A 19,251-nucleotide genomic window follows, 5' to 3' on the forward strand; every position below is an offset into this window, starting at 1 on the left:
AAGTACAACGAAAACAAAAAAAAAAAAAGAAGAGATGGGTAAGAACTCTGTCGCGAGGCCCCACCCGCACCCCTGCCCCCACCCCCCACGTGGACTAGTGGGCCTTCTGCCAGCGCGAGGGCCAGTCCTTCTCCACCCACCGCTGCAGCACGCGCAGCACGTCGATGCGCTGGTAGAGCTTGCAGAGTTCGGTGAGCTCGGTGACGCTCTTTTCGTTGTAGCGCTGCAGGAACTCCTGGGTGGGGCTGTGGGAGGAGCCCTGGGTCTGGTGCTCCAGCAGCACCAGCTCGTCGTAGCTCATGCCCCAGCGGCTGGCAAAGTTCTTCCAGTTCTTGATGGTGCAGTGGTTGGGGTCCAGCTTCAGCCGCAGCTCGTACAGCAGGTCCTCGTCGTTCATCAGGTCCCTGATCTTGGGGGGCGGGGCCGTGCAGCAGCACCTCTCGCAGGAGCTGTTGGAGTACTGCAGGCCTTTAAGGATATCTGGGGCGGGGTCAACAGTAGAATGAATCAGAGAAATGCATTTCAATATTTGTCTCAGTGTGACTGAGGCAGGTGTTGACATTTTACAAGGCACCACCTATACATCACCCCACAGAAACGGATAAATTACGACTTGTATCGGATACTGAGTGTGCTCAATAAGACAATTTAGAAGAAGGAATAGCACAAACCCATATAACTACCCTGGAATAGGTCAATCAAAAGGGCTGAACAAAAGGAATGAAATGATAATGACATGATAACCTAAAGCTCGAATTGGAGATAAGTCATCACAGATGTGGGGTGGTTGAGAATGTCTACAATGTAGATGAATTGGTCAACTATTTTTGGAGTACCATAAGCAATTTGGTTCATACTTTCATACTACCAAACACCCAGATGCATCCCATAGATTGTGAAAATATCTGCAAACCATGTGGTAATACTGTGTTCGATGTTTATTCTATATTATGCAGAATACATTGAATGTATAATTATTACATACAGTCCTATTCACTATGTTCATAACAGTTTTTACCAATGAGATATTTGATATACTGTTGGAAAATCTCTTCATTTGTACAGTTCCTGGCTAGTTATGGTCCCCTTGAGGCGTTACTGAATAAAACTATGTTTACCTGTTCTCCTGTAGATGTCATTGCTCTCGTTGTCAACTGGCTGAAAATAAAAATAAACGGACATCATCACTGTCATCATTTTATATTGCATATACAATACTGTGACAGAGGGCTCTATCCCAGGCTGCGAGCGGCACTCATACCCCCACACCAGCCTGACCAAATAGGTATACAGTGCTTGTTTGTTTGTGCTCAGTTACATTTCTCATACATTCCACTACCCTTGGGGATGCACGCCCGGAGCAAGCAGCAGACTACCCGGTTACATACACACTAACATCTCCAATCCGAATTCACTATCCAACAGTTTAAAACACTAGCTAGCATCACAAACACACCCAACTACGCTTAAATGTTTGTTATCGTTTGTTTACTGTATCGTTGGTTAGAGCGCTCTTTTTGTGTTGTAATGTTCCGTCTTGTTAGTTGTCTCCGTCTCTCTCCTTCTTTACGTTCGTTTGTTTGTTTGAATGTGCCGCAAGCAGGTAACACTTCCGGAGCAGGGGAGGGAGGTCCAAACAGAGGCGCAGTAACCCGGGCTAGTTTATCTGTGCCCGACCCGAGTTGCACATGCGTGGTGCGGCATGGGAACAGGCCACACTACCGGCAAATGTTTCAGACAGTCAAGAATTGTGGAGACTACGCGGAAATGTACAACAATGATGGCATAAGTGTGCAGAATGGATATGTATTTGTGATTGTGTCGGTCTATCTAAATTATTGTGCACTTAATAACATTTTATTTTCTTCTTTTTTTTTTCTTTTTTGGTTGTTGTGATTCTTGTTTTTGCACTTTTTGTAAAAACTATCGCACTGTATAAATGTATTACAATTTGACAGCACTTATGTATTTTTTTATTATTATTTTTGCACTTTGGTTGGGATTTTTGGCACTGTAAATAAAACATCCTGCGCTAAAGCGCTATTTGCGGCGGAGCCAACTTTTGTGTTTCGGGGCAACCAGAACCCATTTGCAGCCTATCTCATACCACAAATACCTTACTGCAAGGTATGTAGGACATCCCATGAATCGTTTACATGAAGTGCGACCTGGGAAGGAGTCTGGCAATTCAGTGAAGAGCACAGACAGAATCAAATAAAATTTGACCGACTTATTGATCAGTTAGTGGCTATGTTGGCAGAGCTGTATATTTGTGCGCTGGCACCCAAATTATGTAATTGTTGTAAAATCCTGAATAAGTAAATTTAGCAATGGACGCATAATCTGAATGATGGAATGAATGAGTCACTAAGCCTCACTGAACACTTCATAAACATGCTGCTTTCAGGCAACCATTTTTCAAAGTAGGGGGGTGTGCAGATAAGGCTGTCCCATCTGAGTCAGTATTACCATAAAATTTTCTATTTTGAAGGTCACCACAAAAATGACAGAGTTATTCTATAACAGGAAGAGGAGGCACTGCTGCCCATTTGCACCAGGACACTTGTACATTAACTTAGACTTTGTGAAAGGGCTGTGGAATTACAAGGGCACCAAAAGACATTTTCACTAATATGAGCTAGATTTAAATTAATAGCACTGGGTATTTGCTCAGGTGAATGTCAGAAACAGTACAGCAAGTGGACCACATACTGTCTACCACTACTGTCAAGCAAACCATATTCCCATAACACTGCAGCAAATGTTCCAAAAATACTACGTTTTAACTAGGTTTTGCTCACCTGTCTTATTCTGTCAGAGGAAGGCATTAGGTAAGGGGGTGGCACAGAAGTAAACTGCAGAGTCACTGGATCTGGCAGAATAATGGAGAGCGTTAAGACAGAGCATGAACAGTACATCTCTGTCAGATACACTTCTGTCAGTTAAATAAGTTACTTTTGCTTGTTCTCAATGAAACAGTCAAGAACAGATGTTATTAATTGTTACATGCTTACACATTTCTTGCAAGCCCAATTTACCTGGATCACAAAGCACAGTTTCCAAAACTATAACAAAAAATACATTTTAAAAAATCCGAGAAACATCTCTGACAGAATTAAAAGCCAATATTTATTGTATGGTAAATAAAGAAAATATATCATTGTTATATTATTCGTCTGTAAAATAAAATTTTCTGATGCACATGAACTACAGCATTCTACTGCTGATAAGCTGAGGGAGGGACAGAGGTGTGTGACTCATGGTCTCCATGCCTCTGTCCACCTATCTTTACCACATTTGGTGTTTAATTACACGCATTTGAAATCAGTGACTAATGCATTTTTCCTTCTTGTTTCTTTTGATTTGGATAAGCTTGGTATGTGCACCCCTAGCAGATTATTCAGTCCCGTTTCATTACCATCCATGTTCACGCCACATGAGTAACCATTTTTTTGTACTGTGGGTCCTACAATGAGCTGAAATCATTTCTGGATTTTGATGAAAGGTAAAATGTATGTACAGCAATAATGAAAGAATATGCCTACCGTGTGGTTCTGTAACTTGAACTGGGTAGTTTGAGGACCTTAAGGACTGCAAAAACAATAACATTCTGAGTTACAATATTGACTGAATCAAAGCAATTTGCTGAATCAAAAAAAAAAAAAAAAAAACTGACAGACCCTCAAACCAAGGAGCTAAATTTCTTCAGTATTCTTTAAGACAACTGTTTGATATAAATATAAGCTGTGAATAGCAATCCAGTCGTCTCATATACAATGCAAAACCTCCATTATGATACAGCCATAATTTGACTGTTTTCAGACTGCAAAAATGCATTAATCTCCAAAGACAGGAGTTGAAGGAGATACCAATCGGCTAAAGGTGTCTACTGTTGCAGACGAGAATGGTGCGTTCTTGTGTGAGATAATAAAAATGGACTTGTTGAAACTTGTCTTTGGACCTCTTGCAAACTCTTCCATGAGGCAAAAAAAAACTCCACTGGAAGCATGTTTTATGAATTGATATCTGGAGAAACATAACAATGACACATTATTACTCATATTCTTGAGAACACATGTGTAATTCCATTATTATAATCATTCAAACAAAATCCAAACAAATCTTGTCCCTGTTTTGACAAGAAAAGAATATGAAATATTGATAGAGAAACAGCTTTTGGCTAAACTGCTTGCTGCCATCCAATCAAATGCAGTCACTGTATTTAATAATAAGAAGATTATGTTATTGGCATGCACATAGACATTAAAACAAAAAACGTACATGTGTGGGTACGTGTGTGTGTGTGTGTGTGTATATATATATATATATAAAATTTTGTCCCTGATGTAATAACAAGTATAACTCACTGCCAAAATAATTATATGAAATAATTACTGTTGCAAATGTAATTATGCACCGGATTTAAATTGACATTAAGAACAAACTAAAGGTCAAAGCTTATGTCACATAATAGAATAAATACTCAGTTGTAAAAAACAAAAAAAAAGGTTAGGACCCCCCAGACAATTCAGTCAGTTAAGGCATTCATTTCCATGAACAGGTGGACCCCTACAGTCCTTCTGCCTAGTGTTTGACCAACATCATCAGCCAATCACCAGGAGTCTACAGTGGTGGTACATAATTGGCTCCGTTTGACCGGATTAGAGTGGATTACATCAGACCGGGTCCCCTTGTAGCACAGTTAATTAGAATCCTCTTACAATTTATCAGGCACCTATGGATTGCTTAGATCATGTCAGTGAGAGCTGCGTCTACCCTCTGTTCAGCGCTCACTCTCCTGTGGTGCACTGTCGGACTTGTAGTGTGAAAAATAGCCAGTTTATAAAAAAAAAGCCTGTTTATAACTTTCTTAAAGAAAGTTTTTTAGAGAATGGATTTGGGACAGAATTTTTGCCATATTTCTTACCATTAGGCAGCCCTTATGCAATCTTTAAAATTCAGTAAAAACTGATATTTTTCACAAATTACCCAACTCACATTACCCCCATGGAAAAAAAACACTGCTCCATGGAAAAATTCTGCAGTTATTAAAAAGATTTTATGCAGTGTACAGAAATAAGTTATTAACAAAGGATTACACAAAGGCCTATATTGATCTTTTTATAATCCAAGTAACCATACGCTACTTCCATATTGGTTGGTCATTTGAAACTATATGGCATATTACTGTTGACAGTTCAATAAATATCTATAATACACTTTGCGCTTCAATAAGAGCTCCTTTCAAAACGTCAAGTGACATTTTTAGTGGTATGAAAAACAAACATTCTGAACCACCACCTGTTAACCTAGAAATGTGTCCCACTCCCTCAAACTGATTTAAACCACCTCATTACCATCCAGAGATAAATTTAACTAAAATAAACCACAAGTAGAGACACAATTCCCACATCCCTTCAAAGGACGATTATGGCTAAATTCACAAGCCTTGCTTTTCAGTTTCTACACAATGAAGTGCTCACTATGCACAAACCCTACATTGACAAACTCACAAGATGTATTTCAATGTCATCCTCGATGCCCTCAAAGAGAGACCTTGGAAATTGTCATTCAGAGACACAAGCAGAGGGAAACATACCATTTCAGGCATAAGGCTGCTGGGATCTGTATCCTCCACTGGTCCAGAAGTGATTCGATCTGGAAAAAAAAAAATCATATTGTCAGCTAGGAATTGTAGGCAACAGTGACAACAATGGCAGTGAACTGTTGTAATATCAGTCGCATCGGGAGAATTCTTGTGTAATTCAAACTGTTGCCAGGGAGTGACTCTCAAATTTAAGCATTGAACCCATTGATAAATTAACACCTGTGGACTGTGCCACAAATCAATCACACACCAAAGGCAAGAAGACAGATCCCGAATCATGTTACTCAGTGACAGCAACTGCACTGTGGATGAGAGTGGGCCAGAGTGGGTTATAAGTACACGCTTATAAACATCCAAAAGAGTGGGTGACCAAATTGTAAAAAGTCACTTATATGTCAACACCTACTCAAACAACCTCACCCCCCATACTCATCACTCAACCACAGAACTCCGCTCTTAAGACCCCATATCTAAGAGGGTGGGAGTTGTCATTTAACCTTCCTTTGTCCATGTATGCAGCATTTAAAACCTACATAAATCATTACTTATGAATCACTGTGTGACTCCACACAGGCAATTTATTTTGTCTTACCGAACATTAGGTCATGTAAGAAGCAGGAACCACAAAGACAGTGTGGATGTATGATGGATGAATGTATAATTATAAAAGTTCTGATCATAGATTTGGGAGAAGCAGTGGCAGTGTATTGCATTATAAGGAAGTCTTGACCAAAAGCTTAATTCATTCACACTTCAGTCTTCCTCTGCAGGGCTCCACATACTGTGGAATTCAATCAATGATGATCAGGTTCTGTACTACTTGGGTCAGCACAGTACAGACCTGCAATGACCTGAACCTGTGGAAACCCTTCACTTGAAGCTCAGAGCATAGATTCAGAACAAAAGATAACTACATTTTTTCCAGAGCATGAGCTAAGTCTTTTATGGTTTGACAAGTGGCAGTTATGAAACTCAAAAGGTTAACGCTAACTCCTAAACATATGAAAACGCACAAAACACTCAAAGATCGATTGAGATCGACTCAAGCCTTTCAAACATTTCAAATCTGTTAGGTTCAAAAGTGTTGCCATGAATATGTTACAACTAACAAAACTATAGCCTAGGTTTTGTTGAATTATATGAACCATGAATTTTTAAGCTGGCGAAGGATTTTATTTTGTTCATACGTATATATACATATAATTAGTCATCAGAGGTGGAAGATGTGAAAGTACTTACAGCCTTCTTCTAAGGTTTGTTGTACAAACTCTCTTCCCTGTTCAACTTAGAGTCAATTTCTAATACCAAGAGGATCCAATCAAATTACAAGGTAATCCCCAGGAAATGTACTGTGAAAGCGGTGCCTGTAGGTATTTAAACGGACTGAGTATGACTCCCGTGTGCCAGTAAATCACCAGTAACCACAAAGCTCTCGGTCTGAGCTGTTAGAAAAAAACCATGCAATACTCTGCGGCCTCCTTCTGCCCGCATCACTGCAGTGTCATTGTGTGGAAACTTTCAGCTATCTGACACAAGCTCTCACTGACCTTTCTAGAATTTCATTCATTGAGGCAGGCATTTTTTTCTCCTTCCTTACTTTTGTAGGGGACCTCATACAGTGAATTTGATTAAAATGAAACAACTTTCTAATATGTAATTGACCAGTGAGGTCAATTATAACATCTAAATGTTTGTGAAACACCCTTTGGAGAATGACGTTGACAGATTTCCACCATAACGGCTGTGAATCATTACTGACATGAGTCAAGAACTACTTGAACAAATGAGCTATCCAGCCTTACACTCTCATCAGCGTAAGAACAAAGGAAAACCAACAAAGAATGTGGTGGGCATCATTTTCACACTAAAGCAACCACAGCTGCAAAATCCCAACTAAAACGAAGAACGCGAGCTCTGTTTCAAAACATACCTCATACGGTGGCACAGCTCCACGTGGTTACTGACAAAACAGATCAGCGGAGCTTTGCCTCCGTTTGAAGGTCACCAACACCAGACTCTAGTTCCTTTTTTGCTTCTGCCTTTACATGTTTATGCAACTGCATTTGCAATCTCTGACTCGTCTCGCCATGACAACCTCGACATTTGTGCAGGAGTGCTGAAACAAGATGAACATAAACCTCAGATACTCATAAGCAGCCAGTGGCTGCTCTTCACACTAGAACTCGAACAGTTCACCACAATGAAGAGGACGCCAGCTGGAGGACAGGTACTACTCTAGCGCTCTACTGATGACATCTGACCAACTTACAGGAAAACTTAGAGCTGTGAGACAAGGAAACCCTGGCAAACCTACCCACCCCTATCCTGGTGACAGCCAGTTTGTTCAACCACTGTGGGCACCCAACCGTCATTGGCAGATGACAGGGCCAGTTTCAAACCCAGACCGCAGGGCTGAATCCACATGACAGATAAGTGCCATGCCAACTAAGCCAACTGGAAGATTGGAGTTACTAAACTGGAGTTTCCGATTATCAATTCACATATGAATTTCACATATTTCCAAATAGGAGTTTAACAGTATTTTTTCTACTGTTAACTCTGTAAGAAAGTGTTTGAAAACACAGGGTTGGTTACATATAATATCACACAATAACATAATTACAATATGGCTGAAATGGTTGTGAGCTCAGGTTCAAAGCTCAGCGCTGCTGCTGTTTATTCCAGCAATGGCACGATGTCACACACTGTACAGACTGAATTAATTTCTGCAATACAGAGGCATCAGGCTAGTGGCAACAAGTGACCAATATGGTTGTACTTTAAATACTGTTGAGAAGAGAATGTTGCCCCGCCTGTTGCATGAAAAAAAACCAGAGCACATCAGAGACTGTGTAAGGAAAACGAGACAGGTTTCCTACATGACAGTTCAAAACCAAAAGTGCTTGAGGATTCATAGGCCTGTACATGTTGTGGCGGGGGCAGGGAGGAGTGGAGTAATGGGACACAGACCATACCCCAATCTCACCTATAGCACTAAACCTGTGGGAAGGCGCACACAGAAACGTCTTTAATTATCTGCAGCACATGCATGTGCCAACAAGGCCTCAGTGCAGCATAATCCGTCTGAAGCATTTGCTCACGTTATGCAGAGAGGGCAGGCTGAGGACTGTTACCTCAGATCTGCCTGAGGATCTGTCCATATCTGTACAGAATGCTTCACATCTGTCCAAACCAGCCGCAAAAGCAAAGCCAAGGCTGCTGAGATGTCCCATCTCTCCACTGGTTACCCTCTACTCTTTATTATAGCCAATCCCTGAGCCCCTACCAGGCCACACACACACACACACACAAACACATACATACTCTAAACATTAATTCTAATACTGAGGACACTAAGGCACACATGATGTGCCTGCACACACACACACACACACACACACACACACACACACACACAGGAAATCCTATTCAGAAATGATCCTATGACCACTTCATTGCCACTTCAAAAAAAATACATGCTATTTTCATAATGTCAAAATAACACCACAACAGGACACACTTACAATGAGAGTCCAAAGGACAGAGTTTTTGGCTGTGCCATCTTTTTACAGTAACTTTTACAGCAACAGTGCAGTGTTTTCTTGATTATGTGTAAATCCAAGCAAACTCATTCCCCCGCTGTTCACTTCTAAATGCTTGATGCTCTCCAGACCTCTTCCAAACTGAACAGTCGTGTCACTGTACCCACTGAACATTAATTATATGTTATTTCAAAAAGTGAACTGCTGGAAATTTTTCAGAGAGCTGTCGTCAGGGCCCTTTAAAATCCTACAACAGGCATTTCGGGCAAACACCAAATCACGTTCCTGTCTATTGTGTTTACCATCATGGTTGTCTCATATTGCTTCCGATTTAAAAATATATATATATTGTAAGCCATGCAATATAGTGAGGGAAACATTATGTTACATTACACTCATTTAGCAGATGCTCTTATCCAGAGTGACTTCCAGCACAAATAGAACATAAGTGTATCCATTCAAATTGAATGAGTGTCATAAAACCACTCAAGCCCTACCACAAGTTAACGTGTGCAACCCGACTTAACAAAGGAGGCCAAGTATACTACCATACATCAGTCAGTACATCACAGAATCCAATACATATCGCCAGGTGTGCTTTTGAACAGAACAGTTTCACACTAGGAAGGAAGTCAGAGGCTCATGAAGAATGGCTGTCACTGACACTGTCTTCAAAATCCAAATATTATCCATGTATTGGCCCTCGGTTATACAATGGCAAAGGCATACCTGGCCACACCCACTTCTCACACTGCAATGAGGGATGTGAGAACAAAAATCTGAAAATGGACCTCAGGAAGCCAGTGGGCAAGCAACAGAGTTAGAAAGCTTAAAATTAGCTACAACTGCAGCTCACTTCCGGGGATGAGTGGCCCTTAGCTTCACGAAAAGTTCCTGAGTTCTGCCTTTCCCCTGGCAGCTGGTGAACCGACACAAAGAGCGAGAATTCCTCTGGCCTTTGTCTACGACTCTGCCATGCTAAATGGGGCCTAATCAGGCTGCCATTGTTTCACTCTCCCAGAGAATGCAGCAAACATGTGTCTGCTTGTCCTGCATTGAGTTCAAGAAGATGAAATATAAACCACTTCATAATATATGCCCGCAGGCTGCAGCTACACAGAGATGAACCCAGATTTTCTTAGTTTTGACCACCCACACATTTACCACTTTTGAAGGGAGCGGCGGAATTTCAAAATGTTTCATCAGACACTCTACGAGCTTTGGAAAAGCGAGCTTGTGTTATTTTAAATTTAATTTGTTCTAATGCAGTTATGTGCAACAGCCAGGAGATACCTATAAAACACCTGGGCAAAACTAGCCAATTTCAGGACACCTCCATTAACTATGGATGAGTGTGAATATGTGGCGGAAATTTGCATGCATGAACTGAAGAAAAGATAAATCATTCCTGTTTTCTTTGACAGCAATAAAGTGATGTCCAGTTATTCCATAACTGACTTTTTACAAACACAGCACCTTAAAAAACACATTCTACAACCATGTCTGAATTTGTGATTTCTTTCCTGTAACCTGCCTGCTTATCATTGTGAATTATTTCTGTAGTTATCTTATCTTGTGTTGAGGTAAAGGTTTGGCACAGCATGTCTAATGTTATCTTGAACAAAGAATTAAAGGTCTGAAATAACACCTCTGATCTCAGTTTCACAATGCTGCACTTCACACCGAAGCCAGGAAGGATACCAGCATTTACCTGCAACATGTACAACATGCTAAAGAAACATGTCTATGTAGGCTGCAGGAAAATGACTGTTCCATGACATCCAACAGCATCTGAGTTTCAACAGGCTTTAGGCTCGCCCACCAAATCTAAATTTGCACCTGACATCAACAAAAAGCACTGCCTATAAATAGATTACCAGGGCTGGCTGATAAGAAGCGTCAGGATGAGGGAGTGCAAAAAGGAGGCTGAGGTCTGCCTATCAGACTTCACATCTTAGCTGAAAGACCTGCTGCCAAACAAAAACATCTTAAGGTCACAAATGGCGTAGAAAGCTACCCCGTCTGTGAAATGGGCTTTTCTTCGGGGAAAGAGGAGTGGTTCAGTATAACAACCTGAGGACAGAGCAGGGGTTTTTTTTATATATATCTGAAACTTGCAGAAGAATTCATGAAAAATCACGTGCTGTAACAAATTCAGTACACAAATGAAAGAATCTGATGGTTCAGGGTGCAAGGAAGAATCGAGGCATTGTGTATCTGTACGGTTCTCCACTTTTGTTTCTCACCCCCTGTCCTCCCTCACCACAGGTACATGTCTAGTTACTTCACCTTGCCTTACAAAACAAGTGAAAATGTTCCCTTGCCTTTTGCTTCAGTTGGCCCTAAACGATAACCATTCTCAAATTCAGCACATAAAAATCAAATAAAACCTTCCTTCCAAAACACTCGGTATTGTAATTCAGAAATATTAGTCTCACAGCAGTACTTCACTGTCAGTTCCTCAATTTCAAACGACATGTTGACACAGCAGACCTCTGACATATTTCACCCATGCGTCTGCTCCTGAACCCATGGATAACACAACAGTTATAACAGATTCCACTGTAGCAGCAGATGTTGCAGGATGAGCGGTGAACTCAATCACTTTGCAAATAAAGTGAGCCCTCCATGCCACAATGCAGGCCTAAATATAATTAACAACATTTGGTTTAAAATTGTTCAGGGTCAGCTCTACAAACACCTCTATGAAGCAGCATAACGCCAACTATAAAATACACAAACGTGGGCACCCCATTGTAGTTTTGCATCATCTTTGATCAACAGAACAACTCTCACGTGGCAGAGCGAACACAAACGTTCTACAACCTTCACTTTAGCAATCATAGCTGGCACAGGGGGCACCAAAACACACTTATTCAGACAATTGACAGAGACATCAATGATGTGGCAGCCCTTGTATTCCTGTCTACATATACCTCAGTCCAGACAGATGTGTGCAGCAGGCCCCAGTCTCCATCACCACATTTAAACAAGAAGTTAGTAAGCCTACATTACGGAACCTAAAGGTAAATCCGTCTGATTTTAAATGCAGCGATTTAGTGTTAGCAAGCTAGCGATCTGTTTCCATTACATATTTATACAACTGCCAGACTTCTTCAGAATTCTCAAATTCTCAATCCAAATAATCAGAAAGAGTGCTCTGAGCAAGAGTTTGTTCATGATGCAAAAGATTCACAATGCCTACGTAATGCCTCTCTCAAATGGTAACAAGTGTAATCTCAGTAGTCTTCAACTACATTCAAAGCTTTCATTCATCATGCATGCAAGATGGAGATCAGTGCATGAAGTAGACCGGCAAATGTAGATGAGGAAAGGCTGATCACAGACAAAAACAATGTTGCTGAATAACGAATCTAAGCAACTATTTTGATTTTTACACGATTTTCAGTAATATGCTCAATACATGATGAGTACAAAACAGTAAAAATGTCCGTCTTAAATGTATTGTACAAAGTGAATGACAAAGGGATTAGACTACGTACTTCTTAAAGCTGTTACAAAGTCAACATAAGGCAACACAGCGGTTCCCCCTAGTTTCAAATGAACAAATGGCACTTTAAAAATACAACTCTTTCCTGTTGACGCAAATGTGCTTAAGCTGCAGTTCGGATGGACATTTCATGACTTACAAACTCTGTAGACCCACGATAGAGGTTTTAGTGGTTCCTGACCCTGGCAATCTTGAATCTGAATCTAAACACTAAATGGTTATAACTGGAACGACGGGTGGGCGATCTTATTTTACTTATGTTTTCTGGGAGATCCCGGGTGAGTGACTACCGTGTATCGTCAATACAGCGCGCAGTGATGTCATCCCCGCCCAGACACCTCTGTTCCCCTGCTATATCCCGGAGCATGAGTTCGTACATTGACCTATTTCATCCTCTCGGGGTATACCAGAGCTAAAGGAAGTGCGGATCGATGGCCTGTACACCGATATCTCCCGTGTACAGCGTAATCATTACTATGCAACGTGAAAGCTTCGGCTGTGATCTGCCTAAACATAACTACTCTCTCAAATAAGGTTTTAGCGCGAGAAAAGAATGATGACATTTTTCAAGTTGCGACCAAGCATGGGATTAACAGGCTGCTGTTGAAATAGATCTCTACACGTCCCCACATGCAGTTGATCTTTGAAGTGGGAATTTTTTATATTTCGGGGAAAAGTCGCATGACATTTCGAATTTGCTTCGGGATGTAGGAAAATATGGTTAACACTTTCACAGCTGGGTGAGAGAATCAAGGTGTGAAGTGTTAAGAAGGAGTGGGATGCATTTAGGCTACTGTCACTAAAATGAAAAGAAAAAAACCCTCTCTTTTACGTTAGACAGAAACAAAGAGACGTAGGCCTCATTATACTATCTCATCTTGACTGGTTTACCAAAACGCAGTCTCCCTTTTCACAATGGCTTATCACGACGACGTGCTTGACACTCCAACCTTAAGATTTCCAAAAAGCAACATTTGGTCCAGGAGTGACAATTGTGTGAGAAGACACAGTTGTCGTGTCCATGCAATGGGCTAATGATACTGCAACAGGGCAGCCAATATCGTATTAAATGTATTAGTCTTCTTATCAGCAGTATCAACTACTCAGTTAAACAAAGCACGATGAAAACATAACACTATCACTTCACTATCACTATCTATCGTCGAAATACAAATAAATCGTCGATCAGTGCTTGTGCTTATGACATGCATCTGTATTGACGATAAGATCCTATTAGACAGGATTATAGTCAATAAAGTCAATAGAAGTTAAATCGAAATGGAATACCTGGGTATTTGTTAACAGCCTAGTTGGAGAAGGAAAATATGCTACTAGGGTGCAACTAAGTTAAACTATTTTAATCTTTCGCATTGAGACATCCAGCTACAGAATCTACATTCAGATATCATCCGCTGCCCAAGTACAAAAAGTGCAAGTTCACGTCAACGTTCCTGCATCGTTTGTGTTACACAATCTAATACAGCGTAAAGCCGAAATCGAAGAGTTTTCGGTACATGCACACATCGAATAAGATCTCAACTCAGAAAAACACTTACCAACTGGCTCAGGAAACGCCTTCACGCTCGCCATGTCCATGGCTTACCTTTCACAAATCGCACTTTGCAGAAAAGAAAGTCCGTTACACAGGATGTGAAAGAAATTACTGGGAAATACAGCGTTAACTTCAAGCTTTTGCAGCACCGCGATAGTCCTCCCCTCCTCGGTAGCATACAGTACCTGAGAACCTCCGCTGTTTTTTCACCCCACTAAAAACAGCGGAAGTTCAGGTGAGCGGTGTTTCAAGTTCAAGTTCGATATTGCTAGCAACCCGTGAACACTACTAAAAAAGAAACAACATAAAAGACTCCAGTGTTTACAAGTCCGTGCAGTCTTTCAGACTAATACTATTTTCCACTGAATGCCCATGCGCTTATGGGGAAGACAGAAAATTTCCTGTGCGTGGGGTGTTTCTTACGAAAAGAGGAAACCAAGAAGCTGCTCGCCGCTTCAACCATTAAAAAGCAACTGATACACATATATTTGAAGATATATTTTAATGTTCATTCTACATTCACTGTTTTTCCGGTATTGCGGCAAATGAGAATGATAAAGTACAGAAATAAAAGTGGTAAATGTGTAATTGTACAACTATACTGTGGTTTTCATTAACATTTCATCTTATTCTCAGCCCTTCCTTTGAAGAAGTTGCTACTACAAGCACTCGGTGAAGACCTGGAACAGGAGGTGATTTCCTTATTAATCTAATCTGATCTACCAATCTTCAATCAAGTTGTGCATGGGGAAAAGGTAATCAAATTTAGCTTTGAAATAAACTGTAGTGAGACTGAAGAGATTAGAACCCCTACGTTCTTTTTGAGAGCCCAACACTGGCATGAAACGTACCTTCTTATGAATAATACCGACTCACAGTATTGTAAAATAACTAATCAAAACTGATTGTAAGACTGACTCAATATAACAAATACAAAATAAGGCCATACTGGCCTTATTTTTAAACTGTTATCTTATTATGACAGCTGTTGAAATATAAATTATTCGAGAGCAGAAAGCTTACATTTGATTATTTTTTCAGAGACATGAAGTTCTGAAAAAAGAGAGAAGTGATCTGAGGTTTAAAAGAAGACATACCTTCAATTAAAAAGTCCCACCTGAGGATAAAGGTGGTGAATGTAATACACTGATGTTGTATTCAAATTCACTTGAGATTCATTTCAATGGGGAAGACCAGGGGAGGGTCCCTTGACCTTATTTAGTGTAGCGTCGTAGCGTCAAACCCACCGGCTTCTGCCCACACCTAATGCGACACACACCACATAACGCTTTTCGGGCAATCGCACTGAGTGATCTCTGTTCCCTGTTTCTGAAACCCTTTGTAAGCAGCGAGTGTCTCAGAAGCACATTTTAACATTTCCTGTTTTTTTTTCCTTACATTATAGGTTTATTTTTTATCAGGGACAGTGTGTAATTAATGAAAGTTTAATAAGTTTGAGGGACAGGAAATTCTTTTATACACTCCCCAAACCAATCCAAACCAACGGATGATGTATATAAAGTGCCCACTAACTTCTCTTTCCTGTTGCATCAGCTATTTGTATAACCCATCCTCTCCCTGCTCTCTGTGTCATGTTCCTCTCCTGCTACCTGCAGATCTACGTCTAGCATGATTCAGGAATCTTCTCTTATGGCTATGACTCCCTTCCCGGTTAGAACCAGGATTCCATTGTCACTTCTACTACCACTACCATCCTACAGCCACCAGCCCCTTAATTTGGAAGGTGGGCCTCTAAGCGTCATCATATGGTCATGCTGGCATACTTGCCTCCTTGGAGGACTTGTCTCCAGGTCAAACCAAAGTTCCCAGCAGACCTGCTTCCCATTCATTTGGAGCTGTACCTTTCCACTGATAAATACCCTTACATTCTCTCAGTCATCCGGGAATTTCTTGTCCAAGTGAAAAACCATTCATGTTCAAGTGTATGCAAGTCTTTTTTGAGAGCATGAGTGTAATCATTACATCAGAGTGGTAACTTCTTACAACAAACTCTTCTTTTTGAAGGGCGTAAACAGCATTTATGCTGTTTGCTAGTCAATCAATAGACGCCACAGCAGATCTAATGTTTAGTCTTGTGCTAGAGCTTGAACAATCTTCATTGTGAAGAATCCTGGGAGCTCATCACTAAAGTCATGAGCAAGTAAAAAGAAAAAGTAAGAGGTAAGAGCAAGAAAAAGTGGCTTTTATTTTGGAAAATTCAAGTCTGAGTATGATCTTGCAGGATCAGACAGAAAAGGGACGCTTTTTGGCTATGTAGCTTGTATTTGACCGTGTGCAAAACCTGTGATAATGACATTTCTCTATAGTTAAGAATATCCAGATTGAGACTATTGATGGTGGTACCTTTTTTTGTTTTTTAAGCTTCCTTCAAAAGTCAATACATCTACAGTTCTAGCACAATGAAGTATTCAACTATGTAATAGGCAACACCTTCTTAAGAGTTGTGAAAGATACCAGTTTCATGCATTCCTTGACCATGTCGATGTTAAAATGTTTGGTTTTGACTATAATAATACATACAAAGTGTAAGGAAAAAGGCACATTGTCTTTCTATGGCTTTTAATTTGGATATATTATAACAGATTATTAGGCTTCCAAGTCATAACTGGAAGCTTTTTATCTATGATAGGATCTTACTTTTACTGTTCAGACTTCCAGGCTCAAGGCAGTGATTGCTGGGGTTTCTTCCTCTTCTGTTTTTCATACATAAAACAATATCACATTAACACCATTAGGATAAAATTTTCTAAACTCATTAATTTCACAACTTGGCAGCAGGTGCTCAAATTTCATGTCCAAAATGGCCAGCAACACATTTTTTAATATCATGTACAACTCATGACATAGCATTGAAATTGGCATGTATATACTATGTTAACATGAATCACTGATGTCTTACATGCACATCATCAACACAGCTTGTATATCATTCACTTTGCAGGTCATGCCCCATAATGCCTATCAACCCAACACAAATGGGTGTTTCTTTCTTGCATTCATAGCTCTTCTCTGTGTAGCCACAGAAATTATGACTAAACATATTCTTTAACAGCATCATGACGTTCTGGCCTACAATCTGACATGAATGCCCACTAGGATTGTAACAACCTATAGCTTTTTCTTACATCCCCGTATTTCACATAAAAACAGAATAGGTGCTTCACATGTAACCCAAATAGTTTAACAGTCTCAAATGGCATTTTCGTGGTTTCAGTGCACATCTGCTGTCATTCGATATCATCTGGACAGTCTGAAGCCCACTGTTCAATGACCCTGTGCATCATCAGCCTATTCACTTAACACCGATATGAAGGGATATGACGTGGATTAAACTTAAACACGACCACGACCAAAAATCTGTTCAAGAAAACAGTTTTTATCTTGAACATTCGAACTCGAATGTATTGCTTATTCCCGAACATTACATCAGACCAGTCGCTACGCAATTCAGTTATTCCGTTTATCTTTAGGATGGCTGATGGCGCTCAAACAGATCATTACATTAACGTGACCATACTATTATTAAGTATGCGTTTCCCGTTGTGGCGAGATGCCAACGCCGATACCGTACGAATTCCGACTAATTTCGCACGGTTTGCCTGTGAGAATTCGCTAGCTAAACTACACGTTAATTGGAGATTAACACTTGCCGCTAAAACCGCTGTCTGCACAAGAAACGCAACTCTACAATGGCAAAATGTAGACTGTGTGGTGAAGCAGCTTTTTGAGGAAAAACGTGACATGAATACAATGTTTGATACTTTCATCGAGTTAACGGGACATCTAAAAAAAAGAAGCGATGTGGAGTACTGATAACATAATAACAGGTGTTAAATTGTGAAACGCCATGCCAATTCTAACTACAACACGAGAGATGTTTTACAACAACACTTCTTACCATTGAGTTTAAAGTTTGAGCTCAGTGACTTCCCACCAGTTCCGGTTTAACGACTTATTTCCTCTATCGTCACTAGTGACCGCTTGTGAGGGCCACCTTTGTTGTGTCAGGCCTCCTTTTGGAACTGAGTCATCACAGGTGTAAACAATGGTGACATCGGATTTTTCTTTAATGACAGAGGCTACACAGCTGTAGATCATTTCTTGAAGTGAACAGTTGAGAAGCTTAAGTACCAGTAACGGCGAGTGAGCTGGAAACAGGAGAAGCCCGAACACTACCTTTACATCTATCATTACGTTCAGCCTGTTCCCCTTTATCCTCCTTGATTAACAATAAAACAAATAATTGACACCAATCGCGTAATTAGAATAAATGATTATGCTCGCGAAACACCGCAGATTGTAAAGCTACAACGCGAGATTGTTTAATTAACAAGGATGGCATTTATCGATTTAATTTAGGCCTACGTTAAATGCTCATGACACACCACAGCTTTTGTGAGGTCTGTGTTCTAAACGTTATTGTTCACTGCACTCAACCTTACCTAAAAGTTTGTTCTCAGTAATTTAAATCGATTTAACTAAATTTAGCTCCGTTTTGTAATTTGAATTTTGTAACACAAGAAAGCTATAATGTGAAACAAGCTTTGGGATTACTTACAAATAAAAGCTTTGGGATTACTTACTACTTAATTATTCAAATTGCCATCTTTGTTGATTAAACAATCTCATGCTGTAGCTTTCGCAACAGCACAAATTTCAGACGATCTGCGGTGTTTCGCAAGCATAATCATTTATTCTAATTGGTGTCAATTATTCTGTGAATTATTTGTTTTATTGTTAATCAAGGGGGATAAAGGGGAACGTAATGATAGATTTAAAGGTAGTGTACGGACTTCCCCTGTTTCCAGCTCACCCGCCAACACTGTAACTGCATTCAAAATAGACCTACATCTACATTTAGTCTCAATGTCAAAGGCAGTTATATTTTTGAAACTTATTTTTGTTTATTTCAGTTTGGAAAAAAATATACAGCATGAAAACAATAATTACTGCCTTAACACTGGCCATTGGCCATATGTTTATTTGCTTAGGTATTGCTATGGTTACACTTTTTTAA

At 40.2% G+C, this 19,251-nt stretch overlaps 1 protein-coding gene across 1 annotated transcript; it reads right to left on the reverse strand.

The window, feature by feature from the left end:
* Positions 1 to 94: 94 nt before the first annotated feature.
* On the reverse strand, positions 95 to 14,360 carry edaradd (EDAR-associated death domain). Its single transcript, XM_036547485.1, has 6 exons — positions 14,218 to 14,360; positions 5,600 to 5,658; positions 3,546 to 3,591; positions 2,802 to 2,872; positions 1,133 to 1,158; positions 95 to 497 (listed from the first exon to the last, which is right to left on the reverse strand). The coding sequence occupies exons 1-6, from the start codon at positions 14,255 to 14,257 to the stop codon at positions 95 to 97; spliced, it is 645 nt and encodes a 214-aa protein (XP_036403378.1). The 5' UTR covers positions 14,258 to 14,360.
* Between the last annotated feature and the right edge of the window lie 4,891 nt (positions 14,361 to 19,251).

Source organism: Megalops cyprinoides, chromosome 15 (genome assembly GCF_013368585.1).
Source record: "Megalops cyprinoides isolate fMegCyp1 chromosome 15, fMegCyp1.pri, whole genome shotgun sequence".
Lineage (NCBI taxonomy): Eukaryota > Metazoa > Chordata > Actinopteri > Elopiformes > Megalopidae > Megalops > Megalops cyprinoides.